This window comes from Hydra viridissima, unplaced genomic scaffold (assembly GCF_058129835.1).
Source record: "Hydra viridissima isolate aposymbiotic clone 2 unplaced genomic scaffold, HvirCarnegie_v1 scaffold_7, whole genome shotgun sequence".
Classification (NCBI taxonomy): Eukaryota; Metazoa; Cnidaria; class Hydrozoa; order Anthoathecata; family Hydridae; genus Hydra; species Hydra viridissima.
Window position 1 is genome coordinate 5,867,560 of NW_028324306.1, and position 19,625 is coordinate 5,887,184.

At 28.7% G+C, this 19,625-nt stretch overlaps 3 protein-coding genes and 2 pseudogenes across 12 annotated transcripts; 2 read left to right on the forward strand and 3 right to left on the reverse strand.

The window, feature by feature from the left end:
• Nucleotides 1–1,104: 1,104 nt before the first annotated feature.
• Nucleotides 1,105–15,435, forward strand: LOC145187900 (uncharacterized; annotated as a pseudogene).
• LOC149885836 (uncharacterized) lies at nt 2,506–5,241 on the reverse strand. 10 transcript variants are annotated; one of them, XM_090093156.1, is made up of 9 exons: nt 5,012–5,236; nt 4,828–4,869; nt 4,729–4,746; nt 4,502–4,525; nt 4,232–4,255; nt 4,122–4,142; nt 3,467–3,487; nt 3,252–3,275; nt 2,506–3,168 (listed from the first exon to the last, which is right to left on the reverse strand). In XM_090093156.1, the coding sequence occupies exons 2-9, from the start codon at nt 4,850–4,852 to the stop codon at nt 2,969–2,971; spliced, it is 357 nt and encodes a 118-aa protein (XP_089949282.1). In that variant the 5' UTR covers nt 4,853–4,869; nt 5,012–5,236; the 3' UTR covers nt 2,506–2,968. The 10 variants fall into 10 exon arrangements, with proteins under 10 accessions (XP_089949282.1, XP_089949284.1, XP_089949280.1 ...); XM_090093158.1 differs by having other exon boundaries at nt 4,505–4,525; nt 5,012–5,235; XM_090093154.1 differs by having other exon boundaries at nt 4,828–4,853; nt 5,012–5,234.
• Nucleotides 8,041–9,594, reverse strand: LOC149885837 (uncharacterized). Its single transcript, XM_090093153.1, has one exon. The coding sequence runs from the start codon at nt 9,561–9,563 to the stop codon at nt 8,292–8,294; it is 1,272 nt and encodes a 423-aa protein (XP_089949279.1). The 5' UTR covers nt 9,564–9,594; the 3' UTR covers nt 8,041–8,291.
• On the reverse strand, nt 9,603–11,811 carry LOC149885838 (uncharacterized). Its single transcript, XM_090093152.1, has one exon. It carries the CDS (start codon nt 11,784–11,786, stop codon nt 9,603–9,605), a length of 2,184 nt encoding a protein of 727 aa, XP_089949278.1. The 5' UTR covers nt 11,787–11,811.
• A 1,974-nt stretch (nt 15,436–17,409) lies between the features above and the next one.
• Nucleotides 17,410–18,266, forward strand: LOC149885839 (uncharacterized; annotated as a pseudogene).
• The last annotated feature ends 1,359 nt before the right edge of the window (nt 18,267–19,625 follow it).

Consider the following 19,625-nt stretch of genomic DNA (forward strand, 5'->3'; position numbering starts at 1 on the left):
AAGTTGCGGAGCTAGATATACTGAAAAAACTTTGTATAGCACAAAACTTTGTAAAGCATAAAGATAGTTAGTTTTTAATGAAGTGTGGCAATTATGCTAATATAAAAGAAATAAATGACAGCAGTATTTATATATGCGAGACTTACAGAAAAGATTGCATAGAAAGTTTCTTTCTTGAGCCCTGTGATTACAAGAATTTCAATATTGCACTTCTAAAGGAAAGATTACTTTATCTTACACGTAAACTGATTGAAAGAGATGATATTTGTGTAAAAGTTGTTGTTATGCCATACGGTGATCATGGTCAAGTGTTATTTACTCTTGTTCACGATGTCAACTGGAAATAAAATTTGTTTTCCTTTTCTTTTTTTTAAGAACTGCATTAAAAGACAATTTTTGTTTTTAGTAAAATCTGTTTTTTTTCTCCTAATTTTTCACTAAAAAAATTAATTGATAAACCTTTTTTGAAAAAATTAAAGAGTATGACCTGAAAAAAAAAATTCATTTAATTATTTTCAAATTTAAATAAATTGACTTATACAAAAATCGTATTTTTATGAATTTTTTTAAATGTAAAAATAACTGTGAATAATTAAGATATTATTAACCATTTTAGTTTTTGTAATAGCAATTAAAATTTATTATCTAATAATATCTAATGCGCGTGGTGTTTGGATGGAAGATGGTATTGAAACAGACATTTTTTGAATCATACCCATGGCTTTGAGGCGTCTGGAAACTGTTGATTGTTCAACTCCTAACGATTTTGCAAGGTCCTCTTGCGTTTGACAAGAATCCTAATCGAGCAATGCTGCCAATTCTGCATCTTCAAATTTTTTCGGATGTCCTGGTCGCTCTTGGTCTTCCAAACAAAAATCACCACTTTTAAACCGTGCGAACCACTTCTGATACGTTCGCTCAGCTAGAGCATGGGCACCATAAACTTCAACCAAAATACGATGACTTTCGGTAGCACTTTTCTTCATATTAAAGTAATGAAGAAGAATCCCCCGCAAAAACACTTTATCAGGAACAAAAATCGACATTATCAGTTAGATTAAAAATAGTGTTGTTTACGCTTAAATCAAATGACTTATAATGAAAATGATGCGCAATAACAGTGATCTTCGCACGCATGCGTGGCTAAACGAAACGCTGAGACAATAAGCTAGTTTCGTAATCCCTTGTCAAACCGCACGAATTAATTCCTAGACCAAATACTAAATGTTAAATTATTAAAAAGCTATATTTAAAATACCAAAGGGCAGCTTTAAAATACTTAAATAGTTGTCACAAATAATTTTGCAACTAGTTTTGGTATATTTTTTTAGTTGTTGTACCCAAATTTCCAAGTGTTGTGTCTCCACAATTAACTCTGAAATGTAAACCCCAACTATCAGCATTAAAAACATCTTGTAGCATTAAAAAATTAGGAATGAAAAAATGAAGTCAATGTGACAGAAGTATATCACAAAAGTTTAAAAAGTATGAGGAAGATTGCAATACCATGTGAGTAATCAAACAGTTTTTTTTTCCATAAAATTTTCAGTTTTTGAAACTCCTGACTGTTCTTTTATGACATTTAATTTTAACTATCTCTATTATAACTATCCTCAACATGCCATTATATAAATTATTTCTTTGAGTTTTGTTGTTGGTGTTGTTGTTCTTTAATTATTATCTTTGTTATAAACATCATTTTTTATACTTCTTAAATTGTTTGTTTTAATAAATCAATAAAACTCTCTGCATCGAACGATTAGTTTTTTTTGTTTATTTTATTACACTAGCAATAAGCAACCCGTAATACGGGTTATGGTCGATCTGTTATTTATAGTGGCTGTCTTCCACAATTTAAAGTTGCGAAACCTTAACTAATAACTTTTTAGAAAAACCCCTTCAAATTAAAAAAAAAAGACTATATGTTAGAATAAAATAAAAAGGAAAGAGGAGGTTAAATAAGTTACAATTATTTAACATTATTTTAGTAATTTACACTTTACATAAGTCATATCTGAGTAATACACAGCCATTTGTCTCTACATTAATTAGTTCAACATATTGCGTTTTTAGTTACTGACACAAAATAAAAACGCGTCAACATGCTGTAAATTGACGAAAAAGTAAAGAGGAAATTGTGCTATATTTTTTTAACATAAATTCTATTTAATCGAATTAATGTAAAGCGAACGAAAATTATACATGAGTTGTTAATTATTTGGTATCTACTTGTTACATGTTTCTTTAAATAAGAATATTGTCTCAAAAACAATAAAAGCATTTAATTTAATAAATTTATTATAAATAACTAAGGAATTTAGTACAAATTCGTTTCAATCAAAAAGTTAATTTACAATTAAACATGTGTTTAACAAATTTTAAAAAATGTAATCTATCATCTTTTATATTGCATTAATGCGTTATATGATAAACCTAAAAAAAAAAATGTAACAGATAAGTAGACAGAAGAAAGAAAGAAAGCAAACTGACAAACAATTTACCTGCTTTTCGATAACTTTTCATACTTGAACTACTGTCATGATGCAGCTTGTCGGAGTTGTTTTATGACACTATTTCATGTTGGATTTTTGTAAACTTTAGTTATAATCAAATTGAAATATTATTTAATAGCAGCTATATAGCTTTACATAGTCTTCGCTTATAGAAAATTTCATAAGATGATTCAATAAATTAATCTAGCAATTATCTATTTTTAACAATATTTTGTTATATTATTAAGGAAATGATAACAAAAAACTTTTTTTCGATGATTGGGTAATAAATCAATTTAATTATATTTATGTTTAATTGGTGAAAATCAAATAAAGTATTAATTAAAAAAAGAGAAATACAAATTAAATTTACATCTTTTATTATTAAAATTAATTACAAAAAAAATAAATTAAAAAAAAAAAAGCGGTTTTTTAAAAAAGTGAAATAAACAGCAACAAAAAAGTTATAAATATCTTCATTGATAGAAGACATTTACAACCTTTTCGTTGCTGTTTTTTCTTCGGTGTCTCCCAACACCCCGATATGGATGAGCTCTCCATTTAAAGGAAGGCTCATCTATACCGCCATTGATACGCCACTTATTGAAGGACCTCTCCGAGAGAGGCCCTGGGTGTTGGGAGCGATATCGGCGATATTGCTCAAACGTAAGCGGCTCTAAAATTACAAATAGAAGGATATAATAAAAAATTAAAAATATTTGCAATTTTATTTATTCATAATATAAAGCTTATACTCACCATTTTCACAAGATGAAGAGGATGCTAAAAATAATTATAGATAAAAAAAAAAAGTAAATTAAAAAGGGTTAAACTTGTGATTAATTTAATTTTAACAAAAATGAGTAAAATGCGATGTTTAAAAATGCCATATTTATGTTACAGATTAAATAGTTATTTTACTGATTGCAAATATTTCTCCATGAAAAAATATAAATTTTAAATCACAGGCTTACCATTTATGTTTCTAGCAGACACTAAAGACAAAAAAATATACGTTAAAATAATTGATAATATATTATTTACATATAATATATAAGATTATATTTTTTTTTACCTAATACTTTCATTTCCTCCATAAAACTGTCTAATGTAAGAAAAAAGATAACTGAAGCTAAAACTAACATAAAGTAAACTAAAATTGATTAAACTAAACCAAAACTATAAATTAAAATAAACTTTGAATCTTAATATCTGTAGCTCAGAAGACAAAGATCAATTGTCCTGAAATGGCTTTTCACTTTCAACTTTTTATTTTTAATTTTTGTCAAAATTATATTTCATGCGCCTCAAGACAAATTAAATAAAACTTGGAAAAAAAAAAAAAAATTTAAATATCAAAAATAAGTCAATCAAGACTAATTATTTTACTATTCTCTCTCTCCTGGACAATTTCTAAAATGTCACAACCGACTTTGGACTTTAGAGGTACAGATATAAATGCTTCATTTATTTAACTATACTAATCATATAATTTATACTTAGTTTCTTTTCCAACTCTCCTAAAAGAAAAAATAAAATAAAGGTAAAGTACTTGAAGTTTTAAAATTCCAGTTACAGTACAAATAAACAAATTCTTGTTAACAAACATCTAATAGCAAAAACACTGACTTATTTCCGTCTGCACTGTGTCTAAACAACAAAAGCACTAAATTGTATAGACGTTAAAATATTTTCTTAACTTTTTAAAAATAAATTCATTTAACTTATGTAACTAATACCTATATTAGCTTGCTCTTTATCAACTAAAAAAAATAAATCTTAATTAAACTTACTTGATATAAAATAATAAAAAGCTGTCTTACTGACAAATTTAAATTTCTTCTCTTTATTATTGACAATATAGGTTTAAGTAGGACTTAAGTTCTTGGGCTTATTGTATAAAATTAAATTAACTAACTGTTTTACTTAATAACCAACAACCTTATTTTAAAAAACATTTTAGTTACTTTATAAAAAATTATAAAAAATAGAAATCCTTTAAAACTTACTACCTCTCTCTTCATTGTTGTCAGCTAAACAGAAAAGCAAACAAATATTGAAGTCGTTTCTTTTTTAAACCTCCTTAATTACTTCAATATTAGAAAAATTATTTAATCTTTCTAGATTGCATTAATTTACAAAAATTTTCGTCTAAACCATTTTATTATTGAAAAGTTAATTTAAATCAACAAACATATTGTAACCTTTCATTATAACAAAAAGGAACAAAACTTACTTCTTAGTAATTCAGCGACTAAAAATAAACATATCTTTATGAACTATCTAGGTAATATGACAGGAATCAGTAACAATACACATCTAAATAAATACAAACCTTCGTCTTCACCATTTTCAGACATTCTATTAATTCGATATTCGATATAAAAATAAAAATGAATATGCTAAAAAACAAATTAGTATAAAAAACAAATTAATATTTTAAAATATAAACGATTAAAGTGATTAAACAGTATGTGAAATCAAGACGACCGTATTGTCGGTATACTTGTAAAACTCACTTCTTGCTTCTCAGCTTTTACAATTTTTATAGGTTTTCCAAATTCATTGTGTACAATGAATATTCCTTGTGTACAATGAATATTCCTTGTGCACAATGAATTTTTTTACAATGAATATATCACGCACGGACAACGCTCCTTCTGACGCGACACAATAATGAAATTTTTACGCTAATTACAACACAGAATATAACCTTCTTGAAACATATGATAAGATGAATTAGAACAGATATAATAGAAACGTGCTTTTTTAAATGTCTGGAAATTCCAATATCAAAATTCCAGAACAGAAGAAAAACTAACAGCGCAAACAAAAACTGTCTTTCACTAAGCGTAACAAAACAACCAAGAGTAACTAAAAAGTAAAAGCGCATTTAACTTAAGCATTACATTATTACAAATTACATTACGATTAGCATATTCAATTAACTACATTATGATTAGCAATTTTAGTCAATGCCTAAAATAACCAATCTTCTATTATTATAAATAAATCATCAATTTTAATCAATGCCTAAAATAATCATCAATTTTAATCAATCCCTAAAATAACTTATTAGTGCGTCTAACTCATTACGCAAATAATTAGTTTATTTACTAATACGTGCAGTAAACATATCTGGACATAAGAACCAATTTGTCTTGACTCCATTTTTTTAGAATGAGTAAAATACAAATTTGATATTTGTCGCATATTCCGTCTGGGCCATATAGCCTTCTAATTGTTATTTATTGCGGTTTAATAGGAAACCACAATCAATTAAGTCATAAATCCCTTTTATGAGCCAAAAAAAATCTTAAAATAGTATTTTTACTATACTATCACATTTATACTTACAATGTGCTATCACATTTAGCAACCAAAAATGTTTTAAATTGGCTTTTAAAGGTTACGTTACTTTCATAGTTTTTAACGTGACATACTTTCATGTTTGTTAACCAAGCTGACCGCACCCGGGGTCTTGTTAAGTCTGTTCAACACAGACCATTTTTATATTGTGGTCTCTTTTCTGACCACTTTTACATATGGCCTGTTTGCTTCAATAGTTTTTAGTAAACGGTAATATGCTGCCATTTACTTAAAATTCCTTCTGTTACTCGAAATTTAATTCTCTTAAATATTTTGACACTAATAAAGGACCTCACTTCCCCGTTTTTGCCTTAATGGTGGCCAGGAGAATAGTTATTTTTATTAAGAGTAATCAAGTTTTTGATGAAGACCTTTTACCAAAATAATAAAATGTAAAACAATGATTTACATGTATAAGAATTTTTTCCTTCCTCAAAAGTGTTGCAAGTGCAAACTAAGCTAATTAATTAGTTAAACACCTTATAAAATTTAAGTAAATCGATATTTTACAAATGCGCAGCAAAACTACAATGTTCTCCATGCTTTTAAAGGTTTTTAGTTGCGACCCCCAGTTTAAAAAGATCCTCTAAGTTACGTACAACAAATTATTAGGCATAAAATAGAGAAAATTTAAAAAAAATTGAACTAACTGCATGTATTTATATCATTTTATCTGACAAAAATTTACAATAAAAGGAATTCAGGTTGTTTTTTTTAAATCGTATAAATGCGTCGATCGCAAATCTTAATGAAAAAAAAAAAAAGGAATTATGATACCATAATTACAACAACAAAAAAAAAAAACACCACATAAAAACTGAAATTCGATTTACCTACTTATAGTAGTCTATTTTGACATAGCAGTTAATATAAACATTTATCGAATATATAAACTATAAAATCTGTTTCGAAGTACAAAAGGATTATAAATACTATAAAAAAAAAAAAAATAAAAAAAAAAAAAAAAATCAAATTAAGATATAAATTGCATTTTTAGCATAATGTCGTCTTGGCTTTTAGTATATGAATAAAAGCAGTAAGTTCCAATAATGAAACTACCTATTATTCATTTTTAACGATAGACACCAACGTGAAGGTAAGCCAAGCAGTCTATTAACACAAAACATCACAACAATAACACATAACAATAGAATATTTACACCCTTGATCCTAAAATCCAGCGAAAGTAACAAACCAAATTAAAATATGAAAGGCAATATAGAAAACCAATTTAAAGTTAACTATATTTATCTTTTTACTAAACATATAAATACATAAAAGTATATTTGTTTTTATATTCAATATTAGTTATTCAATTACTTCAAATTTAGGACATTAAAACAACCTAGATTTAAAGATCAAGGTTGCATACTCTCTCAAACATATTACGCTAAACATTAACAGACATTATTATGTGTTTCCAGAATAATTAAAAAAGGCTAGACAACACCTAGCTCTAAAGCAGTAACACCGCCTGACACTAAATGCTGCCAAGTCACACCTCTGCTATAAGTACACCGCTTGGCTGGCAAGGTTATCGATCTTGCACAACAATGCCAAGTCACACCACTTTGAAAACATGGAAACAACATAATTTAAACATATATACAACTATAAACAAATATGGCTTTATACAACACATATAAACACATTTTATAACAATATTAAATGACAGATATATTTATCAAAAACTATGAAAAAAAAAATTAATAAAAAAAGTAATAAATAATGTTATACATAAAAAATGGGCTCACAACCTACAAACAGTAAGTTTTCGAAATGAAAATCTAAAGACTATAAATTAAGAACATTAGAAAATATAACATTATTTGTGTAACACTTTTCACCTACCATACCTTGAATGAGATGTTTATCAATTTTGAAAAACAAACTGTTAAATGCTCTAGTTCTTGAACATGCAACATATAATTGACCATGAGAAAAACACGGTTTTTTGAGATATACCCCAACTCTATCAAATGTTTGACCTTGACTTTTGTTAATTGTCATTGAATAAGCCAATCTGACAGGAAACTGACGACGTTTGAGAACAAAAGGTAAATTAGAGTCCGATGGAGCCAACTGAATTCGAGGAACAAAAACTCGTTTACCACCAGAAACACCTGTCAAAACCTCTGCATCAATGTAATTATTTTGAAGAGCACAAACTTTCATTCGAGTACCATTGCATAACCCAGCTTTGAGATCTAAATTTCTAAGTAGCATAATTACACAACCAATTTTCAATTTTAAACAATGAGGTGGCATACCTGAAGGAGTTAAGCTGTTCAAAAACTCAACAGGAAAGTGATTTCTTTCATTAAGGTCATCAGTGTCAATTTGATCAGCACTTAAATATATTTTGACCTCACCCGGCAGACATTCAAGCACTTTTTCATTGATTGATAATGAATCAACATTAGTTGGTGTTTAAATCAAGCGTTTAGAATAATCATTTTGATCAGCATCTCCGAAAATCTTTTCAACAATTGATTCGTTTTCTCTAATAATGCACCGATTTGGTATTTCAATGCATCCTTTAAAAGGATCCTCCTCTTTGACAGGTATTGTTCCATTCCCAAGTTTTAGTAGCCATTGGGAAAATTCACCTTCCCCATCTTGTACTCTCATATTTTCAGTTAATGCAAACTTCTGCACCCATTGCCAATGCAAAGAACATTTTATACACGATTCTAGTATTTCAGCTGGTTGTCCTCTTTTCACAACAGGCAGAATTTGCCTAAAGTCACCACCAAACAGAATGATTTTTCCTCCGAACGGAAAGTTGTTGTTGCAAATATCTTTTAACAACCTATCAATTGCATTTAAGGCATGTTTAGGTATCATGGATGTTTCATCAAGCAAAAACAAACTAACTTGTCTTAAAAAATGCCCGTGTATAGAATTAGGAGTTACATTACATGTGCTATTATCCAATATTGGAACAGGAAGTTTGAATAAGCCATGCAATGTAGATCCATTTGTAAGAAGATTTGCTGCTATGCCAGTCCATGCAGCTGTAGCAGATTTAAAGCCCCTACTTTTGGTTTCAGCAATCAAATAATTATAAGTAAAAGTTTTTCCACTACCAGCTGGTCCATCCATGAAAAACAATCTAGAATGTTGAGTTTCTACACTTGGTTGTTCATTCAGTACAGCAAGGATAGCATTACATACATTTAATTGATTGACATTAAGCAACAGTCTCATTCGATTGGCTTCATCAATAGATTGTTGAACATTTTCATCAAAATATTCTAGATTTAAGCCTATAAACTCATCAATAACAGGCAGATTGTAATCAGCCAGCGTTTTACCACTTTGATTAATAATCTTTTCAATTTGATGAAGAGTAGCTTGTTCAGCTGTTAGAAGTGGGAATGAGCGGTGAATGAAATCTTCCATCATAAAAGCTTTGTATGAATTCCAGAGATCTAAAGGATTGTCAGGTTCACAAAAAGTCAAAATAATTGAAAACAACTGTCTAATTTGCTTTGGCATACGTGTTAAAACCGCCTCAGAGAGTGTATTCTGCCATTCAGTGTCATCTTGCAGCAAGCCTTTCAAAACACATGCTTCACGAAACGTTTCAAGAACAATACCATTAACAGTACGCACATCCTCCCAAGATGTTGCTCCTTTTGCTTGCAAAAGTAACAGTCTAAGAAAAAACAATTCTCCAGTTGGATTAACTTTATACATTCTTACTATCACCTTATCACCGCCCCTTTGTCTAACCTTTCATTTACAATGTTTATCATCAAATGTAAAGTGATAAGGAATGTCTACATAAGAATAGCAATGTGCTCTTTCATTTTCAGTATTTAACTTAAACCATGCTGTTAGGTGCGTATCACGTTGAGCTGCACGATCTAAAGCCATTTGTTCTGCTCCTTCTCTATAATACACTAATTGATTTTCAGGTAGATGAACTTTAAGGCGTATAATAGTGTGTGACATATGACTTATTGGATACTCAAAAATTCGCCACAATGCTTCAGGTGCACTAACATAACGACAATCTAAAAAAGTGTTTACTTCATCATGATTAATTTGTTCATTTATTACAATATTGGCACAGTCGTGACCCTTGTATATGTATTTGTACAAATATTTAAAAGCCTTAACAGACATGCAAGCTTCAACATTAATGTGAGCTTGATATTTCTTTGATAACCATGGATTGTAAGGTACCACCCAGCGGTTATCTACATTGTTACCTTTAATATTGATAACCAAACCATTATCACAACGTCTATAGCGTGAATAACCATTATGAACTGCTACTGTGTTAGTAGTAAATTCTTTAGGATAGTTTTTGCTGCACACACCATCTTTCATGCAGGGAGAATTTGGATTCAGTATGCCACATGGACCGTGAATCATGCAAGCTTTAACAACGTCATAAAGGTCTCGATTAACAATCGGATCTGGAATTTCTGCAGATATTAAATTATTGATATCATGTGCTGTTTCAAGCTTATCATCATTTGCAAAGTGAAGTAAAATATGAGCATGTGGCAAACCGCGCTTTTGAAACTCAATAACCTGAACATGTGTTACAACTTTCCCTAATACACCGTGCTTAAAAATGTCATTGAGAAGGTTATTTAATTTGAGTTTAAATACTCGAATAACCAAGTCAGGTCTATCATTTGCTGTCTGACCTGGATATAAATTTTCAGTTATCTCGCGCCATTTTGGGTTGCAAGTGAAAGTAATAAAAAGATCTGGTTTACCATACTTTTTAATTATAGACATAGCATCTTCAAAGTTTTCTTTTAAAGCTCTAGGACTTCCTACATAAATTGATGGCAAAACTACAACACGCCCTGGTCTAACATTATGATCATTTCCAAGGTTGTTTACATGTTCATCTAAGACATCATACTGCTCGCTTCTCAGTTTGCTTTGGTTATTTCTGATGAAAGCAAGGCGCTGGCCTTCAATTTTCACATACGCATCAACAGCATATTGCTGAAACAGTTTTTTGCCATAAAAGAGTGAAGAAAAAAATTGTCTAACTGAAAGTTTATAATTGTAATACTGAGATAATGTAACATGATTTCTAACCAATGTAGCACGTTCAGGGTTGTGAACCAATTGATTATGCCAACCAGCATCACCCCTCGGAAAAAATAGAGGATAAACCATAGGATCTAAGTTGGCAGACATACTTGATATAGTTTTAAGAGGTTGACCTCTTGGGTAAATAACAACTTCCCTGGAAGCAGGTGGTGCACCATCTTCACCAACAAATACAACTGCAACTTCATTATGTGAAGGGAGATTATAACGACGTCTATCTTGCCCTTCAAGTAAAGACATTTTTACAACTGACACTGAGCGACCTTCTAGAGCTGCTCGACGAAATTCTTCATCTTCCACTTCAGCCATGTTTTTAAATGCAAGAGCAAATGGATTCTTTTCACTAACAATAGTTTGCAATCGAAACATTAAATCATTTAAGCAAAGATCATTACCACGTTGTTGCATTCTAAAATTTACTGCTGCAAGTGGATCATAGATGTATAGTTGACAATATGTCGGCAGAACATCTAGATTTGGTCTTAGATTACCTATACGATGAAAAACTTGACCACATATTCTAAAACATGGCGGCCCATGATTCATGGGTTGAACTACATTAGCTTCAAATGAAGCAAAAGAAAGACAGGCATTATAATTTCTAATATATTTTAAAAAATTCAGATTGGCATTTCTATCTGTATAGTTTCCTTTAAATAAATCTTCTAAATCTTGTGGAAATGATGAAGGTTGCGACAAAACTACCTTTCCATTATGGCAACATAAAAAATGTGTTTCATCAAGAAATTTCTTAGCACCACAATGCTGACAAATATAATTCATTTCTCCTAAATAGTTATAATCTGGAATAGTATTACTTCTTGCTATACAATGCATTCTTTCGTATATAACAGCATTTCTAGCATTTTGTCGATTATTAATTTCATCTTGCCTAAGTCTATCTCTTTCATTTCTGCGACGATTATTTTCAACTCGCCTAACCAAGCTCTCCTCATTAGGGTTCAAATTATTTGCTGCTTGCCGAGCAGCATTTCTAGCATTTTGTCGATTATTAATTTCATCTTGCCTAAGTCTATCTCTTTCATTTCTACGACGATTATTTTCAGCTCGCCTAACCAAGCTCTCCTCATTTGGGTTCAAATTATTTGCTGCTTGTCGAGCAGCATTTCTAGCATTTTGTCGATTATTAATTTCATCTCGCCTTAACCTATCTCTTTAATTTCTGCGACGATTAACTTGCCTATTAACGTTTACATTTTCTACACTAATATCTGCTTCTAGCCTAATATCATCCATTCTTTTTTAATTGAAATTGAAAGTAGTAAGAAAAATCTTAAAGAATCCTGAAGATTGTGATCTTTCCTATATAGCTTTTTTTCTACTCTAAATAGCACACACAAATAATTTTTAAATATAACAGACTGTCATTTAAGATAATTTAAGATAAATTATACAATAATCTTATGACTTTAAAAATATATATCAGCTAAGATGTTTTAAAAAAAATTAGCATAGCAAATAATAATAAAAAAAATTATTAAAAACATGCAATTGTAATAATAAACATACTGCTAACAAAGAAAAATTAAAAAAAAAAACGTTGTAAACCCTTTTTTGCAAACTTATAGTATTTCTTCAAAAAAAATTATTAGTAAACGCTTCTAAAAAATTCACAAAACTTTACAATATTTTGTTCTTCTATACCACATAAACACGTCATCTGATAAATCTAAAATGAAAAATGTAACGAATAAGTAAATAAGAAAAATATTACATACAAAAAATGAAAATCAATGTACCTTATAGAGAAAAGCTTTTGTGATTTACCAGAGTAGTAGTTGTAAAATATTATTATTTTATGTTAGCTTTTACAAAATAATTTATGCTGGAACATCATGATTCCGAAATATTTATAGCAAAATCATGTAGTAAACAGTGCTAAAGACAAAAAATCAAATAGAGATAAAACAAATTGTATATATATAGTAAAATAACTTGTATTGGCTTTTAGTGAATGATTAAAAGCAGTGATTTTTAAAAAAATTACCTATTTACCATTTTTAACAATAGACACCAACACGAAGATAAGCCAAATGTCTATTAACTCAAAAGATAAAAAAAAAACACCACAGCAACAACACACAAAAATAGCACACACCATAAGTTAATATAATATGTATCTATAATATAACTTAAGTAAGGTAACATTCATATATAACAAAACATAAATAACAACATTATGCAAAATATTATTAAAATACATTATTATGTATTTTTAGAATAATCTTTAATAATAAAGGCTTGAAAACAGCTAGACCTAAAGCAGTAACAGTTTGACACTAAACACTATTGTGTAACCCTCTGTTAAAAGTACATCACTTGGCTGGCAAAATTGACAAACCTTGCTCTACACGTTTACCAAGTCAAAGCACTTTGAAAACACGGAAACAACATAATACAAACACATGTACCAACTATAAACACAATAAATGTGTTTAAATAAGTATATAAGGTTAAATATATACTTTATATACATATTTAGATACATTTTTAAAACAATTATATAACACATATTAACACATACACAAATAATAAAAATACTTTATATTATTATAAAAACACATTGATAAAACAACTATAAAGCACTTATTACCACATACACACACATATCAAAAAAGCATATATGCAAACAATAAACGTGTGCAAACAAATTTATGCAAGAAAATTTAAAAAGATTCAAAGTAAACAAAATATATATTTACAAACAATACTTTTTACCTTCTTTTTTTTCTTCATAAGAACTGTAATCCTCTTAACAAAATTTACCCTTTACATACAATAACATGTGACATGCCATGTCAGTGTCGGCACAAAAGTTTAATTTATTTTTCTAAATTTTCTAAAAAAGAACAAAAATAGTTAATAGCATCACAGAAATTTCAAAGTATTAATAACCCTATTCAAAGTATTAATAACCCTATTTTCTTTCTAAAAAATAAAATAATAAAAATAAAACTGCTAAAAGAAAAACTAAAACAAACAAAATCTAAACGATTTAAAAAATTAAAATCCTTTCTACTTTAAATCCTTTCTACTCTATCTGATAAAAATTTTAATCCTTTCTACTTTATCTGATAAAAATTATAATATGATATATAATTGATTAAGATGATTCTTTATGTAATATATCTAAACTAATAATTAAATTCCAAAAGGAAAAAAGCTTTAACTCGCTCAAAAGATCTTTCTCCAATGGCCGCGTGCATTTGAGGAACGCGCTCTTTCAAAGCCTAGTAACTAATTCAAAGCCTAGTAACTAATGACGAAACGACGTTAAACGTTAAACGTTTCTGTACTAATTATATTATAGATTCCTTTTATTTAATATCCTTAGCACGGAAACTAAATCAATTCACACACCCTGAGGTGAAACGTAGACATGACTATAACTATCCCTTAACAAATGCGAGTAAGTTTTATATTGTTTTAATTGTTTAGGAATATAGCATTAGTGGCAGTGTTAAACAAAGTATATGTAGCAACATTAATTTATTTAAGGAAGTAATATTAATTCATTTATGATTTAGTTGAGCTTGAACTCGAGTTTATCCTTTCGTTAGAATATCATCTCTATTTTATATATAAAACAAATTTAATAATTAAATACAACTAATATTTGTTGTTTGTAATCCATAGCATTTGATTGCTTTTTTTTTTTTTTTTTTTTGCTTTTTTCATCTTCACACTAGTCAGCCAATTTTTTGAATTCTGTTTAGTATTTTAAAAAACTGTGATTATTATTTTAACACGAGTTTCAAACAAACTTGAAGATGTCACAATTTGTGGTTGCAGCAGCTTAACTCAAACACAGATGCCATCAAATGATGAAACCTTCAAATTATGCCATATTAAATCTATGAAAGAACTTCATAAGTTAAATAGCGATTTAAATGATGATGCAAGTTTTACTTTAGTAAGTAATAGTGATTTTTAAGCTTACAAATGTAATATTACATTATTTTAAGAATTGGTGTATAAGATTTGAGCCGTTTATTTTGAAAGTTATTGATAACAATGACTACAATATAACGGTATCACCTCATTTGTGAAACTTTCAAAAATGAAGAGATACCGTTTATTGCATAAATGGTATAAACAAAATAGTAGAAGTAACAATTCAACTTAACGCAACAAATCCAAAAAGATTTTAGTGGAATTAATCAAAGATTAGTCATCATAGACTAATCATCATTAAGCGTAGTGTGTGACTTATGTTTAAATTTTTTTAGAAAACACAACTTTCAGGAATTGGTGGAAAGTCCATAAAAATAAACATTAAAAACAAATCGCGACCACTTAATTCAAACCTAGTTATTAGGTTTGAGTTAAGTGGTCGTGATTTGTTTTAGTAACTAGGTTTGAATTAAGTGGTCGTGATTTGCGAAATCTGAAAAAATATCTGGTCTTCAAAATCTTACTTTATGCAAAGCTGTGTACTTTGATTTCAAGGAGCAAATTATTATAAATTTGTTAGCGAAAAGACAAAAAAATTGCTATAAAAAAAAAAAAAAACGACTATAAAAGTAATGATACTCTAGTAACTAACTGCATTATAAAAGTAATAAAACTATAACAGCGTTATTACTGAGATAACTAAAGTTGTTTGAATAAATAATGAATAACTGAAGTTAGATGTCACGGCGATCTATACTGCATGCCTAGCCAACGTGCTATTTGACTGGGGGCTTATCTTAACTTTCGCTTAACTTTAGTCGCCATTTTAGTGATATTAAAATATGGGCAAAAAATGTTGTATTTATGGCTGCACTACAAATTACTTATCTGCAAAAAAGAAATCTGATAACTTAATGCTTTCAGTATATCGATTTTCTAAAAATGAAAAAGAATAACAAATGTGGATTTAAGTAATTCCAAATGCAAACTTAAAAGAAACTAATAACACTGTAGTTTGTGAGTTGCATTGACCGATAAATTTTGAAAAACAAATAGTTCGAGAAAAATATCGTCCTAAATTTCCACCATCTATTTGGCCAGGCAAACCGTCTTTTCAAATTCCCTGCCATCTTCCTCCGTTACGTGCAACAACTCGTTCAACAACTTTTTCGTGTTTTCGAAATTTCACTCAAGATGAACTATCCACTTTTTTAGAAAAAGATAGAGTAACTTTTGCTGAAATTGAAAAAATTCTTTTAAACAATTAAAGAGATTTAGGTGTTCCATTTGTGTGCTTTATGATTAATAACTCTATTCATTTTTAATCACAAGTTTATTCAAATGGAGTTCCATATTTTTTTAGTTAAGATTGAGGATTTGCGTTTTGAAACTTATCATTAAGGTGACGAAAATAAAGTTACTACAATTTCTAAAAAAGAAGTTTTGCGTTATTTGAAAAATTTAATTCCAGGCAGAAAAGAAATTGTGATCCAGGAACATTTAGCTTCTATAGGTACACAGTGTGTTGGTAGTAAGATTTATACAATGGAGGTTATTATTAGATCTTTTCAGTATTTTGCTACATCCAGATCGTTGTATAATCATTTGCGAATAGATTACTAATTGCCTTCTGTAAGAAATTTGTCAAGAAAAACTTCAAAAGTTTCTAAATTAAATGAGAAAATTTTTTGACTAATATTTTTCAATCTGTTGAAGAAAAACAGAAACTTTGTTATTTATTCCACGACGAGGTTTATGTTAAAAAAATGTTGTTATACCATGGTGGTACATTATTCTGAAAAGCAATCGATGATTCAACTTCTTTTGCAAAAACTATATTGGGTTTAACGGTTATTTGCTTATTTGTTGGGCCATCGTTCATTTCCAAAATGATACCTATAGGTAAATTAAACTCTCAGTTTCTTTGAAGAAATAAATATTACTATACAATCAATAAAGGAGTCTTCGAGTCAAGTTAAAGCTTTAACATGCGATGGAACCAGAATTAATCAGACATTTTAAAAAATCTTTGAAAGAGCAGCCCCAGATAAACCCTTTTTGACTAATGATGGTATTTTCTTAATCTTTGATTATGTCCATTTGCTTAAAAACATTAAAAATAATTGGCTAACTGAAAAAACGGATCAACTTATTTTTTATAATAAAGGAGTATGTAAAAGTAGCACAATGGGATCATCTAAAAAAACTTTATGAACTGGAATCCAAAAATTTAGTCAAACAATCCAACTTAAATGAAGTTTGAATATTTCCAAAGCTAATTGAGAGACAGTCAGTCTCTACCTGTTTAAGGGTACTTTTTCACAAAACTTACCATGTTTTGATTAATCATCCAGAACTGCAGCACATAAAAGAAAGACAAGATACAGCAGATTTTATTAACATTGTTGTGTCATGGTGGAAAGTTCTCAATTTTAAGGGAACAGGTGCTAATATTAGATTCAATGATGAACTTCAATCAGTAATTAGAGATCATAATGATAATTGATTAGAAAATATTTTGAATTTTTGAAATATGGCTTTATGGATGGCTGGAAAGCAAGATAAAAGGGTGAAACAACTTACTTGTGACACTGCACAGCCAATTTACCACACATGCAATGGTATTGTTGAACTATGTAAATCATTTTTGGATAGCTCACACCAATATGTCATTTTTAGTGAGTTTTCTACTGATTCATTGGAAAAAGAATTTAGCTAATTTCGCCAAAGTTCAGGAGGTTCATATTTTATAACAGTACAACAAATGATTGAAAAGTTGAACAATTCAAGAGCTAAGCTTTAGCTGTCACTTGATAACCCAGCTGTTCAGATAAGTCTTGATACAATCCATTCTTGTCCGTGGCTTTCTATTGGATGAGCCCTCTGCTGAAATATTTGACAATCTACTAAATCTCGAATCTTTTATTTCTCACAATACAAATATGGCTCATATATATATATATATATATATATATATATATATATATATATATATATATATATATATATATATATATATATATATATATATATATATATATATATATATATATACATACATATATATATATATCAGGATATTTAACACGTAAAGATAAAGAACCATCAGAAAACGAATTACTAGTTAAAATCACTTTTTACCACCAAAAGTATGGACAATACATAAACTTAATTGACAGTAGTGAGCTTAATATTCCCACAGATATTACCTGTCAACAGATAATTTTTTCTTTTATAGCTTTCAATGCAATTAAAGATAGAGTATGCAGAGTATCATTATGCAATACTCTAATGATGATTTTAGAGTTTTACAATTTCGAGATGAAGCGACACCATGGAAATAATCTTTCAAACATCATTTTGAACAATTCATGTAAACTTCTGACTCCACGTTTAAATTAAGATCCAGCTTAAATAATATTAAAATTGTCCTGAATTCTTTGACAGTATTAAAAACAAAAAAATATATATACTTTATCTAATTAAAGTTTAGCGACTTTTTAATTTTTAAAATCGATTATATATATATATATATATATATATATATATATATATATATATATATATATATATATATATATATATATATATATATATATATATATATATGCTACTCAGCTGTAGAATTTTATATCACAGCCATTTCAATCATAATTCTTTTCTGAAAATTAACTTTGATTTTTTGTGCTGGAATTCAGTAAAATACCGCAGCTTTCCCTAATTCCGAACAGTCCCTAACTACGAACAACTTTAGTTCACTTATTCTTGCATCTTTTATTTTTGTGGGATTTTTAAAAGGAAAACTGATTATAAATTGGGTAATGAGAATATGAAAAAATATTTTCAAATTATATATTGATACTATTAAATTTCTTAATTGCAAGCAAAACACTTTTTAAAACCCTGAACCAAGAATAAAAAACCGACTAAAAACAAAAAGAAAATTTAAATTGCGTACTGTTCGATGTAGAACTTGATGGTAATTATCTGAAAAAAAAAATTCAAAAATTAGCAATACTTTGTAAGATATCTTAAAAACAGTACTTTTCTGTATTATTAAAGAGTAAATCTATTGCGGCGCTAAATACCGCCACCTTAAGCTAGGAAATTTGCTAGAATGGCGGTAATTTTCTAAGATAAGGCAAGCGACTTTAAACGACTTTAAGCTCAGTGAAACTCAACTGAACTTTGTTAAAAAATGGACTTACATAAAGGCCAATCGTTTCAAACAGCAACTGAAGCTCAAGCATTCATTACCCAATTTTCAAAAGATCATTGGCATCCTTTGCACCAAAGGAATAATGTGACATTTTTGTCATATAACAAGAAAGTAAGTGTGGCAATTAACGAATCTTTAGAAAATAATTTTGTTATTTTGCTGTGACTAACTAAATTTGGTATGCAATATTTCAACGTGTTTACCGATGATATTGCTGCCATGATACTTTTACGTTAGTTAACTTATACTATTGATGGATAATTAATTTTGTTATTTGGGTTATAGTAACACCACTTGGCTGGCTAGAATTAAAACTTAGCAGTAGGCCCCCTCTCCATAGAACGAGTCATTGTTGATTAGGGTATCTAGAAATAAATGATAATGTAATAAAAAGGGTTCCATTAACCATGCGCAATAACCATACATGCACCTGTACATATAACAGTCAAACTTTTTGTTTTAAATAGGTAAGGTTTATATTGTGTGGTGTCATTAAAGTAGTATAACATCCTCTATAAAGAAGAGTAAAAACAGCTAAATAA

What these genes read in the sequence shown, in the direction of transcription:
- LOC149885836 (XM_090093156.1), bottom strand. Translation starts at nt 4,852, where the DNA reads ATGTCTGAAAATGGTGAAGACGAAG. An exon ending in CACAGTGCAGACGGAAATAA is followed by an intron (nt 3,488 to 4,121) that starts GTCAGTGTTTTT and finishes TTTTGTCTTTAG; the next exon opens with TGTCTGCTAGAAACATAAAT. An exon ending in GTCTGCTAGAAACATAAATG is followed by an intron (nt 3,276 to 3,466) that starts GTAAGCCTGTGA and finishes AATTATTTTTAG; the next exon opens with CATCCTCTTCATCTTGTGAA.
- LOC149885837 (XM_090093153.1), bottom strand. Translation starts at nt 9,563, where the DNA reads ATGTATAAAGTTAATCCAACTGGAGAATTGTTTTTTCTTAGACTGTTA.
- LOC149885838 (XM_090093152.1), bottom strand. Translation starts at nt 11,786, where the DNA reads ATGCATTGTATAGCAAGAAGTAATACTATTCCAGATTATAACTATTTA.